This window comes from Haliaeetus leucocephalus, unplaced genomic scaffold (genome assembly GCF_000737465.1).
Source record: "Haliaeetus leucocephalus isolate CR32 unplaced genomic scaffold, Haliaeetus_leucocephalus-4.0 Scaffold164, whole genome shotgun sequence".
Taxonomy (NCBI): Eukaryota; Metazoa; Chordata; class Aves; order Accipitriformes; family Accipitridae; genus Haliaeetus; species Haliaeetus leucocephalus.
This window is the reverse complement of record NW_010972600.1, coordinates 670,557-694,817: the sequence shown is the minus strand read 5'-3', so window position 1 is coordinate 694,817 and position 24,261 is coordinate 670,557. Positions and strand designations below refer to the sequence as shown.

General features: G+C 59.2%; 3 protein-coding genes across 4 annotated transcripts in view; 1 reads left to right on the top strand and 2 right to left on the bottom strand.

The window, feature by feature from the left end:
* GPX4 (glutathione peroxidase 4) overlaps positions 1 to 40 on the bottom strand; it is a 2,177-nt gene extending 2,137 nt beyond the window's left edge. The window contains 1 exon segment of the mRNA XM_010563272.1: positions 33 to 40. Coding sequence (XP_010561574.1) covers positions 33 to 40 — 8 coding nt within the window.
* Positions 41 to 194: 154 nt separating this feature from the next.
* Positions 195 to 3,148, top strand: POLR2E (polymerase (RNA) II (DNA directed) polypeptide E, 25kDa). The gene is made up of 8 exons (XM_010563164.1): positions 195 to 330; positions 522 to 696; positions 822 to 937; positions 1,366 to 1,446; positions 1,671 to 1,729; positions 1,909 to 1,987; positions 2,450 to 2,529; positions 2,835 to 3,148. Exons 1-7 carry the CDS (start codon positions 274 to 276, stop codon positions 2,513 to 2,515), a joined length of 633 nt encoding a protein of 210 aa, XP_010561466.1. The 5' UTR covers positions 195 to 273; the 3' UTR covers positions 2,516 to 2,529; positions 2,835 to 3,148.
* A 562-nt stretch (positions 3,149 to 3,710) lies between these two features.
* HMHA1 (histocompatibility (minor) HA-1) lies at positions 3,711 to 24,163 on the bottom strand. 2 transcript variants are annotated; one of them, XM_010563162.1, is made up of 24 exons: positions 24,097 to 24,163; positions 23,305 to 23,559; positions 20,738 to 21,068; positions 18,856 to 18,999; positions 17,630 to 17,714; positions 17,070 to 17,142; positions 16,480 to 16,558; positions 15,949 to 16,086; positions 15,649 to 15,713; positions 14,994 to 15,104; positions 14,267 to 14,347; positions 13,835 to 14,014; positions 13,461 to 13,598; positions 12,971 to 13,161; positions 12,489 to 12,649; positions 11,969 to 12,046; positions 11,444 to 11,545; positions 10,904 to 11,067; positions 10,192 to 10,380; positions 9,669 to 9,806; positions 7,784 to 8,022; positions 7,199 to 7,460; positions 6,623 to 6,713; positions 3,712 to 6,431 (listed from the first exon to the last, which is right to left on the bottom strand). In XM_010563162.1, exons 2-24 carry the CDS (start codon positions 23,392 to 23,394, stop codon positions 6,028 to 6,030), a joined length of 3,534 nt encoding a protein of 1,177 aa, XP_010561464.1. In that variant the 5' UTR covers positions 23,395 to 23,559; positions 24,097 to 24,163; the 3' UTR covers positions 3,712 to 6,027. The 2 variants fall into 2 exon arrangements, with proteins under 2 accessions (XP_010561463.1, XP_010561464.1); XM_010563161.1 differs by lacking the exons at positions 23,305 to 23,559; positions 24,097 to 24,163 and adding an exon at positions 22,453 to 22,597 and having other exon boundaries at positions 3,711 to 6,431.
* Positions 24,164 to 24,261: the final 98 nt, after the last annotated feature.

Sequence of the window (24,261 nt, the reverse complement as noted above, 5' to 3'; positions counted from 1 at the left end):
CCCCCCCGCGCGGCGACGGTTTCCCTCCTGACCGGCACATGGGTCCGCAGCCTGTCCGGGACTGGGGCTCGGGCAGCGGGGAACAGCCCCGGCTGCGGGAGAGGGACCCCCGCCACCCCCCACAGCTGCAGCCGGAGGCGGACTACAGCTCCCAGGAGTCCCCGCGGCCGAGGCCCCCTCGGCCGCCCTGCGCCGCCTGTCTCCGCGCGAGCAGGCATTAGCGCGGGCAGCCCGCGGGGGGGACCTCGGGCGGTGCGGGAGGTGGTGGCCGCCATGGACGACGAGGAGGAGACGTACCGGCTGTGGAAGATCCGTAAGACCATCATGCAGGTGCGGGCGGGCGGGAATGAGACCCGGCGAGGGCCGGAGACCCGGCGGGGGGTGTTGTCGGGGCAGCGGAGGCTGCGCGGTGGCCTGGCGGTGCCACGGCGGCCCGGCCCCGGCCCCGGCCCACTCCCCCCCGTCCTCCGTCCCCGGGGCGGTGAGGGCTGGTCCGCCTGACCGCAGGGCGTTCTCGGTAGCTCTGCCACGACCGGGGCTACCTGGTGACCCAGGACGAGCTGGACCAGACGCTGGAGGAGTTCAAGGGGCAGTTCGGTGACAAACCCAGCGAGGGCCGGCCCCGGCGCACCGACCTGACGGTGCTGGTGGCTCACAACGACGATCCCACCGACCAGATGTTCGTCTTCTTCCCGGGTGAGAAGAGTCTCCTCCGGCTCCCGGGGCTGCACGGGAAGGGACGGCTTCGGTTGCTGGGGCGGGGTGTTGTCAGCGGAATGAGGGAGGGCTGCGTGTAACCCTGGGGCTGGCTTCTTTCCCAGAGGAGCCCAAGGTTGGAATAAAGACGATCAAGATGTACTGCCAGAGGATGCAGGAGGAGAACATCACCAGAGCGCTGATCGTGGTACAGCAAGGCATGACCCCTTCGGCAAAGCAGGTACGAAGTACGGTGAAAGAAAGCTGTCTCCGAGGCAGAGGGTTGTTGTGGGCCACGGGTGTTTTGCCTCTCTGTTTTTCAGTGCTTCTTTAGGCAAATAAAAGCCTAGAATTTCATTCCAGATGAAGTCTTCCACTAAAGCCTGTTGCACCTTAATACAGGCTGTTGCTTAACGTGCAAGTGTATTTAACCAGAACAGCTGTTTCTGGTTCCAGAAGAACAGCTGGAGGTCCGTGAGTAGCCAGGAGGTGGGTGAGCGAACAGGGGATGTTTGCCAGCAGTCAGGACATCTGTGCGCTCTTTGCCCACTTAGCTGTGTCTGTGTGAGCGCACGTGTAGTGATCCCACGCTTGCAGTGACTGGTGTCTGAGCACAGGCAGGGCTGTCCCAGAGCAGCACTGCTGTCTGACAGACCTTTCCCTTTCCAGTCCCTGGTAGATATGGCTCCCAAATACATCCTGGAGCAGTTTCTGCAGCAAGAGCTTCTGATCAACATCACAGAGCACGAGGTGAGCAGTGTCGGGCAGTGGAGCGAAGGCGGTATGATCAGTCTTTTGTGCTGAGCTGTGGCTTGAGCTGCTCCCAGAGACTTTCTTTCGGTTGGAAGGCCGGGCTGAGTGAGGCAGACATACTTTTCTTCCTGACACATGTGTTGCTTCTCCTACCACAGTGAGGAGCCAGTCACTTTCTCTGGCTTTCTAATCTTACAGTCTCTCTCCCCTGTTCTTTACAGTTGGTCCCGGAGCACGTTGTCATGACAAAGGAAGAAGTAACTGAGCTACTGGCCAGATAGTATCCTTTGTTTGTTCTCCCCTTCCTGCCTGGGTGTGATGCAGGCTTGCTTTGGGCTGAAAATGAATACATCTGCGTGCGATGGTTTATTACTTTGTTCCGTGAGCTGTGCTAACGAACGGGCACCTGGGCCAGTGGTGTGTTCTGCCAGGGGAGCTTCTCCTTGACTTCCTGCACAGTAAGCTGAGAGAGAACCAGCTCCCGAGGATACAGGCCGGGGATCCTGTGGCCCGGTATTTCGGAATAAAGCGTGGTCAGGTAAGAGAGAAATAGACTCAGGTGACAATTTCCTGTGGGCAGGGCAAGGAGGGGAGTTGCTCTACAGCACTTCAGAACTCTTGGAGGCAGGGAAGGTATCTCTTTCGAACGTAAAAGCTGTTGTAGGTTGGGTACGGATGTGTGTGAGCTGAGCAGGCTTCTAGCAGGGACACCGCAGTCTTGGCTGCCTGCTGAATTGGCTGGTGACAGCCAGGAGATATGACCCAGCCCCACGCTCCGTGATCTCCCCCTCCCCTTGCAGCAGGGGGTGGCACTTCCATGCTATGGCCCCAGCTGAAGCAGGGAGCTCAGCGCCGGCCGTCTCTGTGGCTGCTGAGTGCCGCAGCTTTACAGCCACTCTGTCTGGGTCTGAGTGTGCGCCTGTGTTGGGCAGGGAAGCCCTGCAGGGGAAGCTCACCACCAGCTTCTCTCCCTCATGAGCTCCTTCTGTCGCCCTTCTAGGTGGTGAAGATCATAAGACCGAGTGAGACCGCGGGCCGCTACATCACCTACAGACTGGTGCAGTAATCTGGAGCTGTCGGGTAAGGCAGAGCATGAAACCATGAAAGTCCCTGGCTAGCGGAGGGCTTTGGGCAGTGCTGGGGCTGTCTGGGATTGACTTGAAGTGAGCTGCCTCCAGGAAAAGATTATCTCAAAACTTTAAATTGTTTGTGGAGGGAACTGTCAGTGAGAGGACAGACCAGAGCAAGGCTTGCCTGGTCTTGTGCGTCAGTATCCACCGCTCGGGATGTGCCTGTCAGTGTTCAGGGCAGTGGGGCTTGGCCTCAAGAGCAGTCTGCTGAGGGAGGCATGAGGTGATTCACATCCCGAGTTCTCTTTCTTCCAGGCATGGAAGAGTTGTGTGACACCTCCCGATCTTCCCATCCACCGGCAATTTACAGACACTCTGAGATGTCTGCCTTTTCATAGACGGCCAAGAAAATGCTCTTTCTGTGTTGCCTCTATGCAATTTGTGTTACTCGGCCTAATTCCTTGTTTTCCAGCACGGATTTGCTGTAACTCCTTAGTCTTCATTCAGGACTCAAGCCTGGAAGTCACCTGAAGCAACAGAAGCGTGCAGGGCAGAAGCAAGTGGGAAAAGGCCTTTGCTTTCCTATTTAATTTTATAGGATCTTATTTTTAATAAAGACTTGTACTCTGGCTGTTCCTTGCTGGCCTTGTATTTCGCAGCCTCGCCCTGTAGCAAAGCCTTGTAGACTTAGTGAGTTCCTGTATTTTTCATTCTGTTTAGAATGTCTTGCTGCTGAAGCTCTGATGGACTCTCCATCATGGCTGAGCCGAGAGCTCACCCTGCAGAACTTGGATCCAGCTGTCGTGTGCAGTTTTGATGCTGCAGTTCAGACTTAGCTCATTGCTTACCTTACCTGTTCTACCCTCTGGCCCTTGTTTTGAAACCATGGTTTTCAGGTATTGCAATGGAGAGTTGCTTATCACCCCCCATCACTTTCATTTTAATCTGTTCCAGGTCTCTTGAGGGTTTTTAAACTTCAGTTTACTTGCTAGAAATATGTGGAGTACTTCCTTACAGTGCTTAGCTTCCTGCAGCCATGGGCACAGGAGGCTGGAAGACTGATCTCCAGGACAAACACAGGTTGGAACACACTGATTTTATTTTTTATTTTTTTTTTTGAAGCATGTCAATCTGAATACAGCAAAACATGTAACGCAGCTTCTTACAGCAGTACAGGCATGTCATAACAAACACGCTTTACTTTTTGCACGCTGAATTACTATACAAATAGAAGGGTGCCTGTTCCCATGTGAAGCTCAAGCGTAGCTTTTGTCCCTTCCCTCACTTGCACTCACCCGTCATCCATCCTTGCAAACACACGTGGTACCGCCTGTGGTAGCAGTGCTGGTAGCAAGAGAGGGCAGTCGGCCTTGTTTCTCTTGCTACCATGGAAATGACCTGCTGGAAAAATCCAACCGCCTTGTTGAAGAGCTGCAGACCAGAATGTCTCACAGGTATCTCTAGCTCTTCTTTGGCTCAGTTATGAACCATTTAGCTGTAAATTAACTTTGGTTTTGTGTACCTTTGACCTGCTATGCTGAGATGCATTTCCGATTAGTCTCGGAGAGCTCTGGGAGCTATAAAGCCCAGGCTCTCCCCTGTGCTGGAGACTGATCCTCAAAGGGGTCAAACGTCTGGTTGATTGCCCATTTCTACAGTAACGAGGTGCATATAACCCCCCAAATGCCGTTCAGTGTATCTTCAGCTGGAACATCGCTCCGGCTTCACTCGCTTGGCTTCCTTGGCCGGAGATCCGCCTCTGCCTCTCCCCTTGCTGTCCCGTTGAGGTGGATGCTCTTCAGACCTGGAGTGGCGAGGCCTGACGCGTGAGCAGGCAGAGCGAGAGAGATGATCTGGTGTCCAGCATCTCACGGAGGAAGGGTCTGGCTAATTGTTAGAAAACACCTTTGGATCTGTGCAATTTCTTAGGAACCATGGACTGCGACTTGCTTGTGTGTGAGGTGCCTGCACAAGTCCTTGTGCATCTGTCCCTGGCCGGGAGCTCTGGGTCTTTGCTCGTCATGTGGCCTCCCGTGTCGAGGGTCTAGTGGCACGCTCAGCGGTGACGGCAGGAACGCAGCCCAAGTACAAGCAGGGTAATAGAAAAAAACAGCTTTCATCTCTTTCTAAGCTAAAAATCTACTTGTTTCTCTATGCTTCAGTGCAGAAAAGTCTCGCAGCTTTAAAAAAAATAGACTTTGGCTGGTCTTGTTTAACCCTTTAAGTTCCTTTGCCAGCAGAGGTAGTGGTTTCATGTTGAAGGGTTATCTCTTTAGAAAAAAAAAATTTAAAAAGCCTCTTACACTGGCAGGGGCTGTGACTCGATTCAGGCCGTGGCAGTCCTGAGGAGGAGGCTTCTCCTCTTGGTGACCTGCTCTCTGCTCAGCTCCATCTCGGGGCCAGCTGGAAGAGCAGAGGTGTAGTCCTGGACTTGCAGCTTAGATTTTTGGAGACCAAATGTCTATCAAAAAAAACCCTGAGAGATTAGGCAATGCTCAGGACTGTGCAGCCAGGAAAACCTGTCCCCTGAGCTTGCTCACAGCTTCCGGATTGCTCTTTGCGTGGCTCCTGCCAAGTAGAAAAATGCCCATAAATACAAGCAGCAATGCAAACCTTGTCAGCTGAGCCAGGAAAGGCATGTCGCTGGTTGAGTCCTGTGTTGCTTAGAAGTGCTGAGGCAGTAAATTTATTGCTGGACTTTGGATGCCTGGTACAGTCAGTTATACATGATAAATGTACCTTGCAGGGCCTGGCAAGCGATGCAGGCACAGCCCTAAAGCCGAGGCCAGCTCCGCGTGAGATGGTCTGAGTTGCTTTTACCCAGCTACACCGAACCCAGCGCTCCTCTGGCTGTGCCCCCCTTCCTGGCGAGCTGTTCCCCAGGCCAGCAGAGCCAGGCCATGCACGCAGTGCTCGGCATTGTCCGTCTGTCCATGCAGTGCCCGTGCCTGGCTGCCGTGCCCTTCTCCTGCCCACTGTTGGGGAATTCTCCCCACATCACCTCCCGGCAGCCTCACCTCGCCTTCCAGCTGCAGCCAGCAAGGATGATCAGATCCTTTGACTCCCCCATCTTGATTTCTGCAGTAGAGGCGTGGGATTAAGGAGCAAGGCAAAAAATTAAACTTGTGACCTGGACATGGCAAAACCCTGGATTCCTTCCTAGTCCCTAACAACAAGCAAAGGGGCTGCCCTGCCTCAGCTCCTTCCCAAGAAACGTGCTTCGTGGGCTGCTGGACCGAGTGGGGGCTCCCAGCAGTTGAGGCAGGCTGACCCGATGTTGCCCATCGGGAGCCAAGGGTCTCGGGGGTTTTGTGTGAAAGCTCCAGCCATGAAACAGCCAGGACTTGCCTGCAGCTGACACACCAAACCCCTCCTTAGCTGCCCGCAGCTCTGTGCTGTCCCTCCCCACCCCTCAACATCACAGCTTTCTGCATCGCTACGCCTGGGTAGCGTCTGGATTTTGTCCCTTTGCCCCGTCCCAGCGTCCGCGGTATTTTTGTTCAGTGGCTTAGATAAACTGGGGCTGCTGCTCGCTGCCTGGCTCGCAGCCGCCTTGGCACCTGGCTGCCAGATGCCAGGCAGTGGCAGGCATGGCTGTGTTGTTGGACTGGTTTGTATTGTAGTCCGTGTCAGCAGTGGGGAAGCGGCGCTCGGGGTAGTCTTCTGCATCGCTTTGCTCTTCTCCTGGGGGGCTGCAGCAGCGGGGAGCGGTGCCCTCCGCATCCGACTGGCCCATGCTGCAGCTCCGGCTCCGCTGTCCCTCACTCCCATCATCGCAGAACTGAGCTTCGTCTGTGCTGGTCTCGCTCCCCTGTTTCATTAGCTGGGTTCGTAGGCCCCCGTCCGTGGTGGCCAGCAGCTCCCCACCATCCTCCAGCTCAGAGTCGGAGTCAACAGAGCGGTCGCCAGACTCTGTGGGACAGAGGGAGCCCTGTGCTACGCTCTTGCCCGGCACAATGGCATCTGCAGGAGCTTTGTTCACCAAACTCATGGTGTTCAGGTACAGGGGAAGGGCTTTGCGTTATTGCTGCTAGTGACATACCTCAGACCTCCCGAGAGACCTGTGCCTGCTGGGGAAGAGCCACCGGGTGCCTTTCACTTACCTGCGAATGAGTCGGCGCTGTAATCCAAATTGCCCTTCTCTGAAGGCAGCTCTAGGTAGGGGATGCTGCCAGGCTGGGAGCCTGTGTGGGACTGGAAGGAAGAGATGCAGTGGTGAGGGCATGGAGGAGAAGAAAACTTTCTCATTCACTGAGAAATGGTTCCAGAAAGTGGAGAACTACCAACTTGTTGTCTGGGTGTAAAGGTGTGTAGGCTCCACCCTCCCACCCCCTGCCTGTCTCACCTACTGAGACTGTTCTTTTGGGGCAGAAAATCACTCGCAAGTGGAGTGGGGAGGCACATGGGGACATGACGAAGCAAGGCAAGTTTTGTAAGAGAAGGGCAACAGTGTTGGCCGGACCTGTACCACCATGTGGCACAGCAGGGATGGGGAATGTCACTGCTGCGATCTGCAGGGCAGAGCACGAAGCTGGGGCACCATTCAGGAGAGGGCTGGGAGGTGTCAGGGCTGCAGGAGGGTCTGCCCCAGCTGATCTGCGCCAGGTTGCAAGCACAAACAGGCTGTCCTGGTTGGCTCCGCGTCCCCTAAGGGTGCTCCCTTCCCCAGAGACTCTTACCAGGTCAGAGGAGCTGGCTCCCTCCTCCTTGCTGTCTGTGGCGTACTTGCTGGAGTCGGCCAGCACCGTGGTCTCCTTGTTCTCAAAGATGGTCGAATAGAAGATGATGAGTGCCTCAATGATGCGAGCTTGGTGGGGATAGTCAACCAGCGAGGACAAGGAAATAGTGGCGTCCGTGGGCCTTGGGCGCATCAGTGTTGGCCCAAAGACGATGCCCAGGTTGCTTGAGGTCATCTTGTTGTCCTGTTCCACTTCCACAATCCTGGGGAGGAGGAGGAGGAACTCGTGAGAGCAAGCAAGGAGAAGGGACGGGTGGACCAGCAGGACTCGCCCAGCCTGGCACATCCAGGCTGGAGGAGATGCTGGGCTGGCAGCACGGGAGTCCCCTCTCGTGGCACACATGGGCTTCATGAGCGGCAGAGAAGTAGCTGCAGCCACGGATCGACCTCCGTGCTCCTGGGAAGGACTGCGCTGTCCCCACGGCCAGCATGGGTCCGGTGGGGAGGCTGCACTTACCTTCCCACCCTAGGGAAGAAGGGGAAGGTGCCCCAGCACCCACATGGGCTCTGGACCTGCCCTTCTCACCTTCTCAGGTGCTGCAGGAGGTACTGGAGCGTGGCCATGTTCTCCCAGGGAAGCTCCTTCAGCAGCTCCTTCAGCTTCAGCACCAGGTTCACCACCACCTTGTCTGTGGCGGCTCCTCTGTCCACCAGCTCAGGGCCCCCCTTCCCGCTCTTGCCCTTGGCCTCGCCACCCTGTAAGCTCTCCTTGGCCAAGCCCATCAGCTCGTTGTACATGCGGAAGGGCATGATGGGCTCCGGCAGCTGCAAGCAAGAACAGGGGAGATGGGTGCTGGAGAGCCGAGCCTCCCAGCCCGGGGTGGGGAGAGCCTCAACCCCCTGCCCGAGACCTAAACCTGCCCAGTGTTGTCGAGCTGAGGAAACCTGGGGCCTTTCTACAGCAAGGAAACATCCCCGGTGCTTGCAAAACATGCTAGCCAGAAGGTAATGTTTATTTATCCATCTCCTGAAGCGTGTAAATCCAGCCTCATTTGTCCTAGCCAATTAGTACCTGGGAAGTTCAAGCAAAAAGCAGCCTTTGATCAACCCGTGGGTGCTCTCTGCCAGATAGGTCCCTCCGGTCAAGGTTAAGGGATTCTCTTTCTCCCCTAGAAAAGCCCTGGCCCTGGGTGGGCACAGCAGCAGGTTCCCCAGCAGACAAAGGTGGTTAGAAAGAGGAGAGCAGTGAAAGAGGACAGGAATGGATTGTTCTGGGGTGGAGAACGCAGGATGTAATCGGCATAGCCTGCAGCAAAGGTGGGGTTGTGGTTAGGTGGAAACTCTTGCTTTGAAGTTTGTATAAAGCAGCCAGAGCAGCATGTTAACTAATTGGTGGTTTTGCATGGCTGGTAATGTTTTCAGAGTGGCTTAAACAGATGTTTTTGGGGACAGGCTGCCTCTCACAGCAGAGCAGGTTCCCCTCCCATCCAGCACTTTGCAGAGGGACTTTAAACCCATTTCTCCACAGTGAGAGGTTGGATCCTGGCTCAGGACTGATTTCTTCCCCTCTTTCCACTCTGCTTTTCTCTGGAGAAACCCCGGAGGCAATTCAGAGCCCTTCTCTCCTCTCTGTGCAGGGAACCCAGGGACAAAGCTCCCTCCTTGAACTGAGCCCTGAGCCCGGTTCCCAAGTTAACACACAGGAGCCCTTCTGCGGAGTTACACCAGCCCTCAGAGAAAAGGCAGCAGTTAGGAGTTAAACGGCAAGGCTGCAGTGTGAAGGAGAAGCTGCTTCCTCTCCTCCTGCCTTGTGGTGACTCTTTGGAGGATGTGGGTGATGCTGTTTGCACTGCCAGTTTGGGTACTGGTGTCTGCTGGGGGCAGAGGGTGGCTGAGGCAGAGCTGCCGTGGGTGGCAGGGCACAGCACCCAGCTGAGCCCACCGCAGGGCGAGACGAGGGGCACAGCACCTGGCTGAGCCCACCGCAGGGCAGAGCCCTGCTCGGGGAGACGCGAGCTCAGCCCCAGCTCTGCCCTGCGGAGCGACCTTTGCTGGATCACTTCCCTTTTTGTGTACCTGGTTCCCCAATTGCAAAGGGGAGGGAGGATTTGGTGCTTCTGCACGTTGTTTTTCTGCGGCTATGAACGCCGCTGCTGCAGCGGTGGAGGAGCCATGCGAAGTGACGGCGAGGGCTCGCCGAGAGCAGGAAACCCCCCGTCGGCTCGGAGGAGGCGCAGCGTGCGCGCTCGTCCCCACTCACGCACATCGTCCCATCTCCACCGCTGATCCCCTCCTAGTTGGGAGGGACCCCTCTCACCGCCCACAGCCATACAGTTATTAAGCCCAGTCTGTGCAGAATTACTCCTGCCAGAGATGACTCGGTGAAGGCGGGTTTAGTTTTGGGAAGTTAGTTCCTCTGGTCGCCTCTCCCCTGCCTCCCCCCCCAGGAGAAGGTATCACCAGCACCTTACCTGTCTCAGGTAGAGCTTCAAGACATTGCTGATGTCATGAGGGGACGCCTGGGACAGCTCCACCAGCTCTTTCCCATTCTCAAATGCCTGGCAAAGCTTCTCCACACGGGTCTTGACACCATTAACTCGGTAGATGCCCTGTAAAAGAGAGAAAAGTGGAGTTGAAGTGAGGAGAAATGTTTCTCTTCAAGTTTGCATGAGACAGTGACCTTCCAGCTCCCACCCTCTCCTTTTGGGGGTTGGAAATCCCTCTCAGAAGTCATTCTGGGACATCCCCTTCCAGCTCTGACGTTACTGCTGTTCCTGTTTCATAGGAAAGAGGGAGGCAAGAGAAGTGTTTCCAAGGTCAGAGTTTGGGGTATCAGGGCCAAGTTTATCACCTGGGACTTTCTGGCCTCCTGCCTCCTAGTAATCTGAAAAACAAGACTGATGATCTTCTGCCTTTGCATGAAAACCATTTCAAGAGAAGCTAGCTCAAGCTGAGCTAGCTTAGCTGAAGGAGAGGGAAGAGAGAGTGCATCACCTTGGTTTTCAGTGCCCGCTTCTCGATCTCAGAAATGCACTTCTTGATGATGAAGGGGATGCCATCTGAGCTACTCTGAGAAGCTTTTGTGAAGTCTTGCCCGAAAAGCTGCAGCTTTCCTTGGAGCTTCTTGTGCCCGCACTGTATGGCCAAGGTTTCCAGACACTTCTTGTGGCAGGCCAGGTAGCACTGGAAAACACAGGGAAATGCGTGGGGGTGGGAGAGAGCTCTGTGGGTCAGGTGGAAGGGTGGCCGCTGAGAGACACCGGGCATCGCTCAGAGAAACGAGGAGCTCGTTGAGCACGATGGCGGACAGGAAAAGTGCCTTTCTTGGAGACACTGCAGGACCAATGCAAAGGTCCCCAAAGGAGGAACATCTTCCTAAACACAGGTTAGAGCTGGGCTAAGGTAGTCCTGCCCTAAAGTTCATGCGGGAACCTCTGCTTCCACAGAGAACTTAGAGCTCCTGGCTGTGGTTACACCCAGGGTTTTGACCACGTGTGTCAGAGCTCCTGGCTGGGTCTCTACAGCAAACCTGTGACACCCAAGCGACAAGCTGCGCCGCAATATGCCGCTGGAGAATGTGCGGCTCTCATTTGGGGACAGAGTGAATCAGAGGACTGTACGCAGGTACTGGTGGGGTCACCCCGTTCATGGGACACATCCTCCATCCGTTCCACCCACCGGGCTCTCTTCCCACTTCCAACTTTACCTCCTCGCATTCTGCTCCCTGGAAGTAAACGTAGCTGTTGCACTCCCGACACTTGGAAGGGGTACGGAGCTTCCTCAGCCGATGAGTCTGGGCAGCCTTGGATAAGCCAACGTTTCGGAAGGGCCCTGTCGGAGCTGTCATCTCTGGGGTGATCCCATTGATGCCTGTGAGCAGAACAAAAAGAAATGTGTCTGCATCCTGGCTCCTGAGGAGGTAAGGTTAAGCAAAGCTCAAGCGGAAGGGTGACTGTCACAGATCAGACAACCAGCTGGAAGCACTAGTTCTTCAGCAACATTACAACCTGTACTCTGAGGCGTGCGGCCCTAGCTCATCTGTTCCCACTGGTTTGACCAGAGCTCATCCCTGGTAAAGACAATGCTATTGGGCTCCTCGTGAGGTCACCATCAGGTATCCTCCCAGCAATCATTCGGTTTACCTCTAGAACTACTGAATTTGGGAACAGTCAACCTGCAGTTAGCTTTGTCATGGTGTGTGGGTGCACAGCAGGAGCACTGCGTCACCTCCCACGCTGTCACGTACTCTGCTCAAAGGGGGTAGCGTTCTCATCCTTCTCCTCCAGCTCTTCGCTGGAGGATATGGTGCCGTTGGAAGACAGCCGCTGGAGTTTATGGCTGAATTCGCCTGTCAAAAGAAAACCCACAAGCAGTGAGATTACTGGCAAAATTGTTTCTCTTCTGAGTGCACTCTGATGCATGTGGACTCCCACAGCAAGCCGTCGCGTGCCTTGGGCAGCCGGGGCAGCTCTCTCCAGAGAAAACGAGGAACTGGGAGCTAGCAGGGGCTGTGCGTGCCCCCGCAGTGCCCTGCAGGGGAGCAGGCTGCAGCCAGTGCAGTGTAAAGGTTCAGTGGTCTCCCAGCCCAGCCCAGCCCAGCCCAGCCCATCCCAGCCTGCTGGAGATGGGCATCAGAGCAGTTTTTCACAACACAGTGTTATTACAAGGCAGATAAAAAAGTGCCAGGTCCCACCTAACTCCAGTGCTGGTTTTAGGCTGACTGTATTAGAAGGGGGAGCACTGCCTGCCCTGGGCTGTTTTCGGTATCTACCTGCGTTTGAATCCAGGCTGCTGTCAGCTTCAGTAATGGAAGTTGGCCAGGATTTATGGACCTGGTGTCCTCTCCCACCTGTAGAGGAAAACAGAGTTCATTTGAGATTGCTTTCTGTGTTCAGGAGAGAAACAAGGGAGAAGAGCCTAGAGTCTGGGAGACAAATTACTGAAGAAAGCTGGTTGGTTTCCTGTTGACAGGCTGGTGAAGGGGCTGGTGGGGTTGTGACACCTTCAGTAACACTCCAGCAAGGGAAAGAAGAGATGGGATTCTGGAGAATGGTCTGTTAGGCAGCACTAGGCAGCTAAAGCAAAAAAACCCCATAGATCTGATTTTGTGTCCTTCAGGAAATTCAGCTTGCAAGGATTCCAGCCTGTCCTACTGCTGTGATCAGAAGCCCCCCCCTTGCTACCCATGGAGGTCCTGCTTTGCTTCTGACCCAGGGGGAGGAGGACGCAGCCTGGTGCAAGCGGTGCCGTGGGGACAGCGATGCAGAGGGTCCTCTCTGCTCCGGGCTCACCTCTCCGCTCAGCCGCCACAGCCCCACTTTGCTGCTCCTTGGGTCCTGTCCCTCCTTCTGAGACGGTCCCGTCCTTGGGCAGCCCGGCCCCGTCAGAGCCAGCATTCGTTGAGAAGTCATTGGCATTGAAGCTGCCTTTCCGTGTCCGAGTGAAGGGGGACCTGGTTGGCAGAAAGGAGAAAAGGGAATGTCTGAGTGGATGAGAAGGAAGGACACTTGAAAACCTTATTCATGGCTGCTATCCACCTGTCTTGGGATTTACAGTCCTCTCGTAAATACTAGACAGCCTGTCTCATCCACTGGAGGATGTGAGAGGAATTCCCAGCTGGTCCAGCCCCAGCTTTCCCAGCAGGAGCTGCCTTCAGGCACGCTGAAAGCATCCTGGTTTCTGCAGGAGAGCGTAGTGCCGGCCCAGGGGGAGGTTGCCAGTGACAGAGAAGATGAATGTAAAGCAGCAGTGATTTCCCCCTCTCCTCTCCTACCAGGCGTTGTGTGACACGTAGGGCTCAAAGTCGTACTGGATGTCGGGTTCGTCTCCTCGCTGCAGCTGCTTGACATGAGAGGCGTATTGCTGCCCGGGGTCGTAGAGCTTGCTGCTCTCGCACAGTGTCTGGAAGTTGACGGGCAGTGGAGCCGTCTGCATGTGCATGATCTGGTAGAAGGAGATTGTGGCCTAAAAATAAGGTAGAGGAAATCAGACATGAGCTTTGTGAGCTGACATACAAGGAAGAGAGAGACAAGGAGCTCCAGGCTAGATGAGAAATCAGGAGCACAGAGCAGTGCTTGGTCTGCAGCCTTGAGCCTTGGCTTTTCAGAGCACTAGGGAGTGAAAAGAGCTTTACATCCACCTGGAATTCACCTGAAATAGGAGCAGCTAAGCTAGGTCTGCTGGGGAGGCAGCTCTGAACCTCTCCTGAGCAGGGTACGGCCACCCCCCTGCCCTAGGGGCCATCCCAAGCAAGCCCCACTCACCATCTTGATGACCTGGTCGCTCTGTTTGATCACTTCGTGGATCTGCCGCAAGGAGTTCACCTTGGTATCCTCCAACTCCTGCTTCTGGGTATTTGCATCCGCAACACAGGTCCGATACGTGGCCATCGCCTCTTCTGCCTGAGAGTTGGGAGAGCAAGAGATGGAAACAGCTCATAGGTAAGGAGAACAAGGAGAACAGCTCTCTGCACTTGGACCCTGTTCCTCCAGGCATTCCTGCGCCATGTCCGAGGATCCTTGGGGAGCTCAGTTCAGTCCACTTAGCTCAGGGTTGCTCCTGTGCTAGGGCAGCAAGGAGTGAGAAGGTTCTTGCCAGCCAGATGCTCAACCCGAGTCCAGAGCTGTCATGTCCCTACCTTGTTCTTGGCTTCCTCTTCTAGCCGCCTCTTCTTGTCCAGGGTTTTGGTGGTGATGCTGCTGGTGGTGTTCTGCTGCTCCTCTTCTGCTTTCACTGCCATGTACTTGGCCTTGTCGTGCTCCTCGCTGCGCTGCATGTATATCTGCTTGGCCTTGCGCAGGTTCACCTCTGCCTCTTGCTGCCAGTGAAAACAGTGACCCAGGGTGAGGACTGACCTCTGCAAGGGGATCGTTATCTCCTGCAAGCTCCCCGGGGTCCCATGTTTCTCCGGTGTCCCCCAGCACAGCAGAGGCACCCTAGGACAAAGCACCTAACGCTACTGGAGAGGGGCAAGGAGTCCAGCATCCTCGGAGGGGTACGTGTCACAGGCGTACTCCAGACTGGGCTTAGGGAGTGGAAACCCAGCCCGTGCTGCATGGCTGTTACTCACCAGTTTCCTCTGCGCCCGGTGCCACTGCTCCTTGATCTCCTTCCTCCGTTTTTCATGTTCAAGGCGTCTCACTGTTAGTGGCTGAATCAGGAGGGAGAAACAACCCCCGTGGTGGTCTGAGCTAAACGCTCGCTGCTCTTCCCTTTGCAAAAGGCTTTGCAAGGAGAAGTTCCCTGTGGCGGTTGTTATCATTCCCCAGCACATCTGGGCTCGGTTACAGGGAGGGTTTGTGTCATGGATGAAAATCTGCAGCCTGGGAAGTGCCAGATGCAGTTTCCCTCCCAACTGAGCTAAGCAAGAGCCACCTTCTGCAATGACAGGACATCAATTCCCCCCTGGCAAACAGCCCCAGAGAGTGGTGGTCACTGGGAGATGGGTGCAGCTTGGTCTGGGCTGGAGGGGAGCATGGGAATGCAGAGAGGCCTCGGATGAGGAGGAGATCAGTAAGGAGGTGCTCTTTGATATGCCAGACTTGGGGGTTTCTCCTAGACCCTGTATCTAACCCCTCGAAGGACGTGGCATCTGGCTGAGAGTTTGGGCTCATTGATCCACTGAGGCCAGAGCAAAGCCGAGGAATGCCAAGCCTGAGCAGTGGCTCAGCCGAGCGGCAACTGGATTCCAGTTTCTGGAAGAGCTGCCTGTGGCAGAAGGACTAAGGACACCACCAGCCTCCCTTGCTACCCAGCTACCGGGGAAGACCCTTCTGAGTTGGCCTTTTATCTCTCACCTGGAGGAAGGTCTGGTGCTGCAGGGTGTTGGCAGCCTGCAGAACCGATGTCCCGTGCTCCATATCCTGCTCCAGGGCCAGCAGGTAGATGGACAGGAAAGGCATGTTGGTCTGAGAAACAAGAAAATGCACCACCCTGAGCCCCAGCACTGCGGCGTGAACCAAAGGAGACATGTTCTCCAGTGCCGTGTTTGGGGAAGAAGAGTCAGAGTCTCAGCTTGGCTGCTGGCTACCGGTAAAAGCCCCATCCTGGACTGAGACAGTGTGGTCACAGGCTGCCAAGAGACCGCTTGGAGGGAGGCTGGAGGAGGCTGGAAGGGCCCCGTGGTGTTGCCTGCCCGGTCCTGGGCTGGAGAGCAGGGGACAGGGCATGTCTGGTGTGTGAGCCTGCCCGGGCTCTCCCCGCCGGCACACCCGGCAGGACCAGGGCAGAAACATCAGCTACCGATGGAGGAGGTTTTGCAGGGTCTCAGCATTATCCTTTGCTTTGGTCTGGACACGTGAATTTTGCCAAACAAAGAGCTTTGGAGAATTGCACACTCATTCTCCTGGGCTCTGAAACTAGGTCATGCAGAACGAGCTCTCTAGGGCTGCTTTCTCCCAGTACAGCCCAACAGCCTGGATGCTGGGTGGTTTTAGGGACATGTGGACTTACCTCCTGACTGATGGTTTGCTTGCAGCTGTTTGCCATCTTCTGAAGCCCTTTGGCAAACTCCATTTCTGGAAGAAAAAGGTTGGAAGTGAAAAGACATACAAAACACCAGGATTTCCCTGGTGATTGGGTTCCTTTTGAAAAATAAATCAAGAAGTTCAGGAATGAAGTTCCCCACTGCCCTTGCAATGTCTGACTCCCTCAGCCTCGTTGATTGTAGAGGACCTCGACCTGTTCTGATGCTGCTGTGAAGGGCTCAGCCCCACTCTGGAGAGGACCCACCCGCCATCCTCCCCATCTCACCCAGCGTGGTCCTTTTCTCCAGGTATCCAATGAGGTCCTTCATGTACTTGGAGATGTTTTTGGCGTACTGGAGAGCAGCGTCTACCCCACCCTCGCAGCGCTGCAGCATCACATCCACTTCTTCAGCAGGAGGACGGCCTGTGATGGGATGAGGGGGAAGGTGGAGGAGAGAAAGGAGAGACACTGAACTGTGCTACTGGCGCTGTGTTCACTGACCCGCTCCCTCCAAATGCCTTCGAGCTCCCGGGAGTACCAGAACAGCTGGGAAAACCCCAGGACAGCCTGGCTCACCCCTGCAAACTTCATGAGCTTTCAGTGCAAACCTCCCCATACCTGTGCCGGCACCGTACTGTGCTGGTGTCCTGCCGGCCCCCGGTGCCAGCAGCAGCTCGGCTGCCTTTTCTCAGCCGAGGAGCCGTGTGTGGCTCAGGACCGCGGCAGCAATGGGGAAGACGCCAGTTCCTGCCGGCCGGTCTGTCAGCCGGGTACCCCACCACCCCAAACCCTGCGCCCAGCGAGCCGCCTGCTTACCCGTGTCATAGTTTTCCATGCCTGAAGGCATGCCATCTCCTCCAGGCCCAGGGATCCCCCCGTAGAGGCTCTCCATAGTCTTTGGGAATTGAGAAAGAAAAGGGACTGATCAGACAAGAGGAAGGGGAGTAGCTGGAGGGGCTGGTGGATGGAGGGGAGGCAGAAACCCGGAGCTGCTGGAGGCTTTCTGCTGTTGCTGGAAGTCTGCTGTGCCCAGCCCATGGCCCTGCAGGAAGGCTGGGAGCTAACGGGAATGTTGCTGGAGAAATACCTTGCTCTATGGTCACACCAGACCAGGGCAGAGCTACGGGGAGCAACCAGAGCCTTGTTTTCTGCCTCTGTTGATAGAGCTGCTCTATCCCTTCCTGAGCCACTTTGCCCTTTGGATCGAGCTGCCAGGTGGCTTTTCCCCTCTCTGGGATGGTGGTGAGGACAGGAGTAAGCAGGCAAAGCCCACACGCAACTCTTCCGGGCTTGGAGGTGAGATGGGAATCCCACATCTCGGGCTGGGGGCTCAGCCCCTTCCTGAGCCGGGTCTGAGCACCCCAGCACATCCCAAGACCCGTGTGATGGGAGTGGGCATCACTCACCTGGTTCTGGTCGCTGGGTGGGATGGAGAGGATGGTGCTGCTGTCCACCTCCCCCATGAGGAACTCAGACACGCTGTGACAAGAGGAATAAGGCTGCGCTCAGCAAAGGGAGAACGGGCAGTGACAAGCAGGGCTGTCACCCAGCAGCACCCGACCAACGGCCGAGAGATCGGGTGAGGGCTAGGGCAGTTGGAGCTGCAGTACTGGTTTCAGTGGGGATCATCTGAGCTCCACGTGATGAGGTCTTGGTAATTCAGGTGGAGGACCAGAGCTTGGCCCAGCATTGAAGAGGGGCTGGGAGATGGAGCCTGTGGGCTCGAGCAGGCTTTGGGGTCCCTCATCAGTGCTGGAGGAATTGCTGGTGCGAGCAGCAGGAGTGAATCTGCCCTCCCCACGGGGTCTCTCCAGTCCCCAAACCACCCCCCAAACCAGCTGCCACGTGTGGGGCCATGCATGGGCGAGGTGATGGGGCAAGGGGTGGAGATGTGTCTTGGCTGGTGGGGGTGATGGGGTCCATCAGGGGACCTTCTCCGGGGGACGGCTGGCCAAAAGTCCCTTACGTGCTGCTGAAAGACACCGCAATGGTCTCCACGGCCTTCTCGAACTCCCGTTTGTCCGTCTCATTGTTGGATTCGTAATGGAAACCTGGAAATGAGGAAATGCAGAAGCCCTGTCACCACCAGCGCCTGTCCCCATCTCAGGGAGAAGGACCTGCTGGCTCCTGCCGGTCTCAGCCCTACTCTGTGGCTGGGGCTGTGTCAGGCTCAAGGAGCAGCAGGGAGGAGATCATCCCTATGGACGATGGACTTGCTCTAGTGCGGCGCAGGGTCTCTGCACCCCCCCATTTCTCCTGGGACTGACTTCCCTGCCAGCACCACTTGGCTCACATTTCTGTTTACTCCCGTTACCCAGGGCTGCCGGAAAAGTGCTGCTGACTGTGAACCTGTTCCACTGCCTCCACTGTCTTATGGCACCTCCAGAGCCCCCTGCCCCGAGGCGGGATGGCTTCCTCCAGGAGGGCTCTCACCCACGGCCGAAAGAGGAACCGCCAGTGGCAGTGGGAACCGGCACAGACGGCACTTGGCAGACACCCAGGCCAAGGGGATGCTTGTGGTGCCTTTGCCAGCAGCTGGGGCTTCTGAGCAAACCCTGACGCCTTTTGGGTCAGCTCCTCTGGGGCGCCAGGGCCGGCGAGCCGAGCCCCAACAGCCCCCCCTGCTTTGAGGGGCTGGGATCTGCTCCCATCCCTCTGCCCAGGAACGTGGGCAGCCTGAACTCGCTCCGTCCCGGTCCTGCGTGGGGCCAGCCCCGCAGCAAACCTCCTGCCACCAGCCACGAGGCTTCCTGTCCCTTCGCGGTTGCTGTTCGGTGTCCAGGAAGCAGCACGGTGACGCAAAATGTGCTCTGCCTGCGGTTAGTGCAGCCGTCCCCCTCCCCGCTGGTGTAACTGCAGGCAGGAGGTGGTGCCCCGGGCAGGATCTGGGCTCCACAGACCCCGCTCCTATAAACATGAGGTGCTGCCGGGAGCGGGATCCAATTATTTAAGTGTTTTTCCTGCGGCCGTGCTTGGAAAGCCCCAGGCAGGGATCTGGGCTCTGTCATTTCTGACGCTACATCATCCTTAAAACTAAAACACAGCAAGCAGGCAGCTGATGCCTTCGCCCTCTCCGCCTGTCCGTGGGGCAGCTCCGCTCCCGGCAGCATCCCCAAGGACTCCCCGGGCCACACGCGTCCCAGCCTGGGGCAGGAGGGGAGCGGGACCGAGCTCCCAGCCCCATCGTCTCACCCTTGACTTTGGAGATGAGGGTCCCGGCAGCCGTCAGGGTCTCCAGGGTGTTGAGCAGCGGGTACTTGTTGATGACCTGGCGTAGGATGCGCAGGGTTTCGCCCAGGCACTCGTGGGCCAGTGGCCGCTGGGGCTCCCTGGGGTCTGCAAAAGAGGGGGGGCTGCAATGCTGCCCCGTGTCGCTGCCCTCTGGAGCCTCCCACCCACCCTCTGCCAGCCAGGGTCCCGCCAGGCTCCCAGATCATGCAGCCCATCCCCTTGGGTTTGGGGCTCCCCGGGACTGGCACAGCCACGTCCCGCTTGTCCGGCACCTCCCCAGCCCTCCCCTTCCATCCCTGCCATGGCTAAACCAGCCGGTGTGTCCCCCACCCGGCGCAGCAGCGGGCCTGGGGCGGCCCGACCTTTTAGGCATTTTTTTCCTCAGTAGTAACTTTTTCCCTTGAAAGCAGTTTGGGAATTTCCTCCTCATTTCCTTCCCTTCCTCCCCACCAACGGGTGCTCCCAGCCGCCAGCAGGGATGTAGCAGGTCTGTCCGCTGCCGTGCCCCATCCAGCCGGGCTCGCCACGTCCCGCAGGGTCCTTTCCTGGGAACCGTCCCCTCCATGGGCTCCAGCTGCGAGCCCAGGGGTCCGACACGTCTCCCCACCAGCCCAGTGCTGGGGCTGGGGCTTGGGGCTGGGTGCTGGCAGCCTTGTCAGGAGGTGAGGAGTCTCCCGTAGGGAAGCACTGGGATGGGAGCCTGGCACCCACTGCCTGGTTGGGCAAACCCCCCCTCCTGGCCCCCGGCTCGGGGTTGGAAAGGGGTTTCCTCCATTTCCTCTCCCATTTCGAGGCCCCTTCCGGAGTTGGAAGTGGGGACACCAGCAGGACTGGGAACAGGACTGGGAATGGGGCTGGATGGGCGCAGAGGAGAGCCAGACTCTCCAAAATCATGGCTGCGTCCTGCAGATTGGCCCCAACCTCCTCCCATCTTTTTGCTGGCTTGGGGACGGCACCATCCTAGCTGTTCCAAACTGGGTCCAGCAATAACCGCAGACCCGGAGCAGAGAAGGCAGCAGGACAGTCACCATCCAGCTCAGGGCTGTTTCCTCCCTGCCCGGCAATGCCCAAACCTTCGCAGGGACCTTGAGGCATTGCCCCCCTCCATCTGCCAACCCATGCCCTCCCCCCGGTAGCCCAGACCCCAGCCACATTCCCACTGGCCCAGCTGTGGGTCTTGTCGCTGGGGCTGTCGGCAGCGGTGCTGCAGGCTGGGCGCTGCCGTTTTCCACGGTGAGTGGGGATGCGTCAACATGTTTGCAAAGCCAGCACCGAAAACACGGCATCATGTGACCCCCCCCCTCCCCGCAGCCCCACCTCGCCACGGGGACCACGAGATCGCCACCGTTCCCTTTGCCTCTGTGGGCAGGGACACCCACCCGTGACCCTGCAGCCCACTCAGCCCCAGGCTGGGGCATCGACCCCATCCCACCAGCCACCCTGGTGAGGCTGGTCTGGCGGGTCGGGGGGCCGTGCCCAGAGCCCCACAGGGCTCTGGGGGCCCTGGCAGGCAGCTGGCACCGCTGCACTGTAAACAGGAAAACGGGCGGATGAAAATAGCTTGCAGGCAGGAAGCCGCGTTATCCTGGCTCCGAGCTCCCAGCAGCCACCCGCCACCGTCAGCCCGCGGCTGCCGTGGCTAGGTTTGGCACAGCCCCCCCCCGGGGGTCCCGGTCCCCTCCTGGCCCTGGCAGAGACCCCCACCCGTAGGTCCGGTCTGTCCCCACGGAGGGGATGCTCCTGCGCTCATCCCGGTGCCCCACAGTGCCGATGTGGCGAATGGTTCAGTGCTGCGTGGGCAGCACCGGGGCTGGCGGGAGCTGGGGGCAATCCAGGCACTCACCGTCCCGCAGCACCACATCCCGCAGGTTCTCCAGAGCGTCGGCGAAGCGGGCCACGTCCGTCAGCAGCTGGGAGATGTCCTCCGTGTCGATGAAGGGGCCCTCCCCGCCGTCCATGGGGCTGTAGGACGTGGGGGTCTTGTGGCCCTTGGGCACGGCCCTGGGGCCTGCTGCGGTGAGGGGGAAGCCGGCGGCGCTGGCATGGCGGCTGAGGCTGGTGGGGCGCTTGAGGGTACCCACGGTGCTGGGGCTGGTGCTGAGCTTGGAGCTGGCAGGGGGCAGCTCCCCCAGGCCGGAGCCGGGCGCCTCTAGGCAATCCTTGCGGGAGAGGTCCTGGGGAGCAGGGACGAGCGTGAGGTCCCAGCAGGCACGGCCGGTGCTGCGGGGCACAGCCAGGACCCCAGCTGGGGCAGGGAGAAGGCAGCACCCCAGGACCCCCCATGCCACCAGCCTGGAGGGACAGACTGTTGCCTGAGGGGCTGGTGCCACAGCTGTGCCGTGCCTCAGTTTCCCCAGTTAGGTATCCTGGCAGAGCCTGAGGGCGATCCTGCCCAGCTGCGGCACAGGGACAAGGCGTAGCCCTTCCCGGCATTTCCAGCCCTTTGGGGATCTTGGGGTGGGGGCTGGTGGGGACACTCTCAGGACCCCGCAGGGCGAAGGCAGCGCCTCTGCCAGTGAGAAAACAGCAGTGGAGCAGCGGCTGGCAGGGTTTGGGCGCTTGCCTGGCCGGCTCCACCATCCCCACTGTCCCCACCACACCACAGACAGCCCCGGCAGCTGGCATTGCCCAAGGCTCCCGGGCTCCCGGCGGATAAACCACCCCCAGCACAGGGGTTTCGCAAGCAGCGTGGGCTCCAAAACCACAGGCCAGGAGCTGGCTCAGCCACCCTGTCTACCCGCTCGCCCCGTGGCCCCCACTGGCCCCCGCCAGCCCCTGTGGGTCGGGGTTTGTCCTGGGGGGCACACAATGACTGTGTGGGTGACACTGCCTTGTCCGCACCGGCACCCACTGTGCTGGAGCTCCCCATCCCCGGGGTGCATGGGGACCCTGGCATGGCCAAACAACAGCAGGATCCGGCCCCACACATCCCTTCCTCTTTTCAGCCTGTCCCGTCCCCAGGTTGGGCCCAGCCCCAGGGATGGGGGCAGGGACGAGGACACCTCCCAGGCCACTCTCTGGAGGCTTTGCAGATATTTTACAGATGGAGGGAGCCCCCAGTTTCTAGGGGTAAAATTGCACCGAGGGAAGGGCTGGTACTGGCACCTTCCGGGGCCGTGCACCGCGCGGGGGGGCCGCACGCCCAGCGAGGGTCCTTGCGGCACGGGGAGGGGGGGCCCACCCTCGCCCCTCCAGCAGCTCCCGTCGGCGACCTTCAGGCACCCAGGTGTGACACGAGTGTGCTGGGTCTCAGCATCCCTGGCTGGGCGCTGCCAGCTCGGCGGGGCCGGAAGCCGACTTTGGTACTGATAGGGCAGACACCGAGCCGGCCGAGAGCATGAGGTTGCCGTGGGCAAAAGCAAACCGGGACAGCTCAGCCCCACGCTGCCCCCGGGGCCGGCCAGACCACCGTGGGACTGCCCAAAGGCCCCTACCCCAGAACGGCTGGGGCCAGCCCAACCCTTGAAAACCTGCCTCCGTTCCTCCCCCCCGGGGTGCAGCAGCCCCGGAGACCCCGGTCCCTCCCCGCCAGCATCCGGGGGGCGCACCCGGCCGTACCGTCAGCCACACGGTGGGCGAGTGGGGCAGCGAGTCCAGGGAGCGTTTGGGGGAGTCGGCTTTACCCGTCCTGCGGCGCCCCGCCGTGTAGGGGCTGTAGCTGTTCCTCCCAGCCGCCCGGCCGAGCATCCCTCCGTCCGCCACCCATAGGCCCCTCTCCCGAGGGTAGGGGGGAGGTGTCGGGGAGGAGGGGGGGGATGGGGATGGGGACGGGTGCCCCTTCTTGCTAAGGAGCCACGGGTGGGCTCTCGGGCCCCATCTCAGGCCCCGTCTCGCCAGTCCCGTCTTGCCCCACGCTCTGCCAGCGCAGGCGCGGGGAGGGCAGTGCCGGGGTGCGCAGAGGAGCCCCGGCTGCCGGCCAGCCCCGCGGAGGCGAGGCGCTTCCTCCCGCACCTCTCCAGCGCTGGGGGGGTGCCCACAAGTAAATAAATATATGGCAGAGCCGAGGGACAGGGGCTGCCCAAGCCCAGGCGTCCCCCTGCTCCCACCGCTGTCCCCTGGGAGGTTTGGGGGTTTCTCTGCCCTCCCCAAATCCTTGGCTGCAGCCCCCACTGCCGGGATCCCCTTCCCTTTGCCGCAGACCCCCCGTTTCCTCCTTGGCCCCGCTTGCCCCCCCGCCCCCCCAGGCGGCTGCTCCGTTGCCTTCATCTGGGGCAGAATCCCCCCCCCCAGGCACAGTCAGCAGTGTCCTTCCTCAGCTCCCTCCTCCTCCTCCTCACAGACCCCCTGGCCGTACCCAGGTCCCCCTTCCCACCCTGTGGCTCTTCCCGGCAGCTCCGTGGGTGCTGTGGCCCAAGTGGTCCCCGTGGCCCCACGGCTCCCACCCTGCCGGGGGGGACGTGGGACACTCACCGGCAGGGTCTGTGGGATGGGGCTTCCTGCCCGGCTCTTCTTGGAGATGGAGGGGGTTTTCATCAACTCCCGCTTCTTCCGGGAGAACATGGTTCCTGGGGGCAGCCGAGCCCCTGCCCTCAGCGACCTCTCGCTCGGCGTGGCCGCTGTGCCTGACTGCCAGCTCCTCACCGCGCCGGCCACATTCGCCGGGGCGAACTGTCAGGAGGGCGCGTGTGACGCCGCCTTATTTCCTCATCGGCTTCGCAGGCGAACCTGAAACAGGAAAAGCCAAATGCGCACCCAGGGCGCGAGGCCGGGGGGGAAGGGGGACCCCAGCTGCCCCTCGGGGGCCGCGGGGGGCTCGGGCCTGTCTCCAGCCTTGCAAGAGGTGGCTGAGAAGACGCCGGTGCTCTCGAGGGTGGTGGGCTCTCAGGGGCGATTTGTAGGGGGGGTGGTTCAGTGCTGCACCCCAGGAGGGGTCCGGGGGGGCAGAGAGCCCCACGCTGCGGGACCGGGGCTGACCCCCACAGCACCCCAGGCCTCTGTGGGGTTTACCTCTGTCTGGGGGTGTCCCTCAGTCCAGGGAGGATGAGCCCCGTCCCGCGGGGCATTGCTGGAGGCCCTGGGTGAGTGGGGTGCCAGGCTCTGGGCTCCCACCCGCGGGATGCTCCTGGCTATGCCTCCTCCGTGGGCTCGGTGGCGGTGCCGGGACAGCCCGACCCCAGCTGCCCCCCCCGGGGTCACTGCCCTGTCCCCACCAGCCTGCAGCCTCTGTGCACCCACGGTCCCCCCCGCCCGTGACTCACCCACCCGCGGGGTAACGCAGCCCCGCAATGGTCTGTTCACCGACGGGAGCACCCAGCGTGGTGGCAGATAAACCCCGGGAGGGGCCGGGCCGGGTCCCCCCTCCCAGGGTGCCGCTCCCGCAGCGTGGGGACCCCCCGGCCGGCTCCTGCCCCGGCTGCTGGGGGCGGC

Bases quoted from the DNA above. Each gene is read 5' to 3' on its own strand.
- POLR2E (XM_010563164.1), top strand. From the start codon at position 274: ATGGACGACGAGGAGGAGACGTACCGGCTGTGGAAGATCCGTAAGACC. The intron at 697-821 runs GTGAGAAGAGTC...CTTCTTTCCCAG, and splicing joins GATGTTCGTCTTCTTCCCGG to AGGAGCCCAAGGTTGGAATA. The intron at 1,988-2,449 runs GTAAGAGAGAAA...TCGCCCTTCTAG, and splicing joins TCGGAATAAAGCGTGGTCAG to GTGGTGAAGATCATAAGACC.
- HMHA1 (XM_010563161.1), bottom strand. From the start codon at position 22,581: ATGCTCGGCCGGGCGGCTGGGAGGAACAGCTACAGCCCCTACACGGCG. The intron at 8,023-9,668 runs GTAAGGTGCTGG...TCTTGCTTGCAG, and splicing joins TGAAGCTCTACCTGAGACAG to CTGCCGGAGCCCATCATGCC. The intron at 6,432-6,622 runs GTAAGTGAAAGG...TCTGTCCCACAG, and splicing joins CAGCGCCGACTCATTCGCAG to AGTCTGGCGACCGCTCTGTT.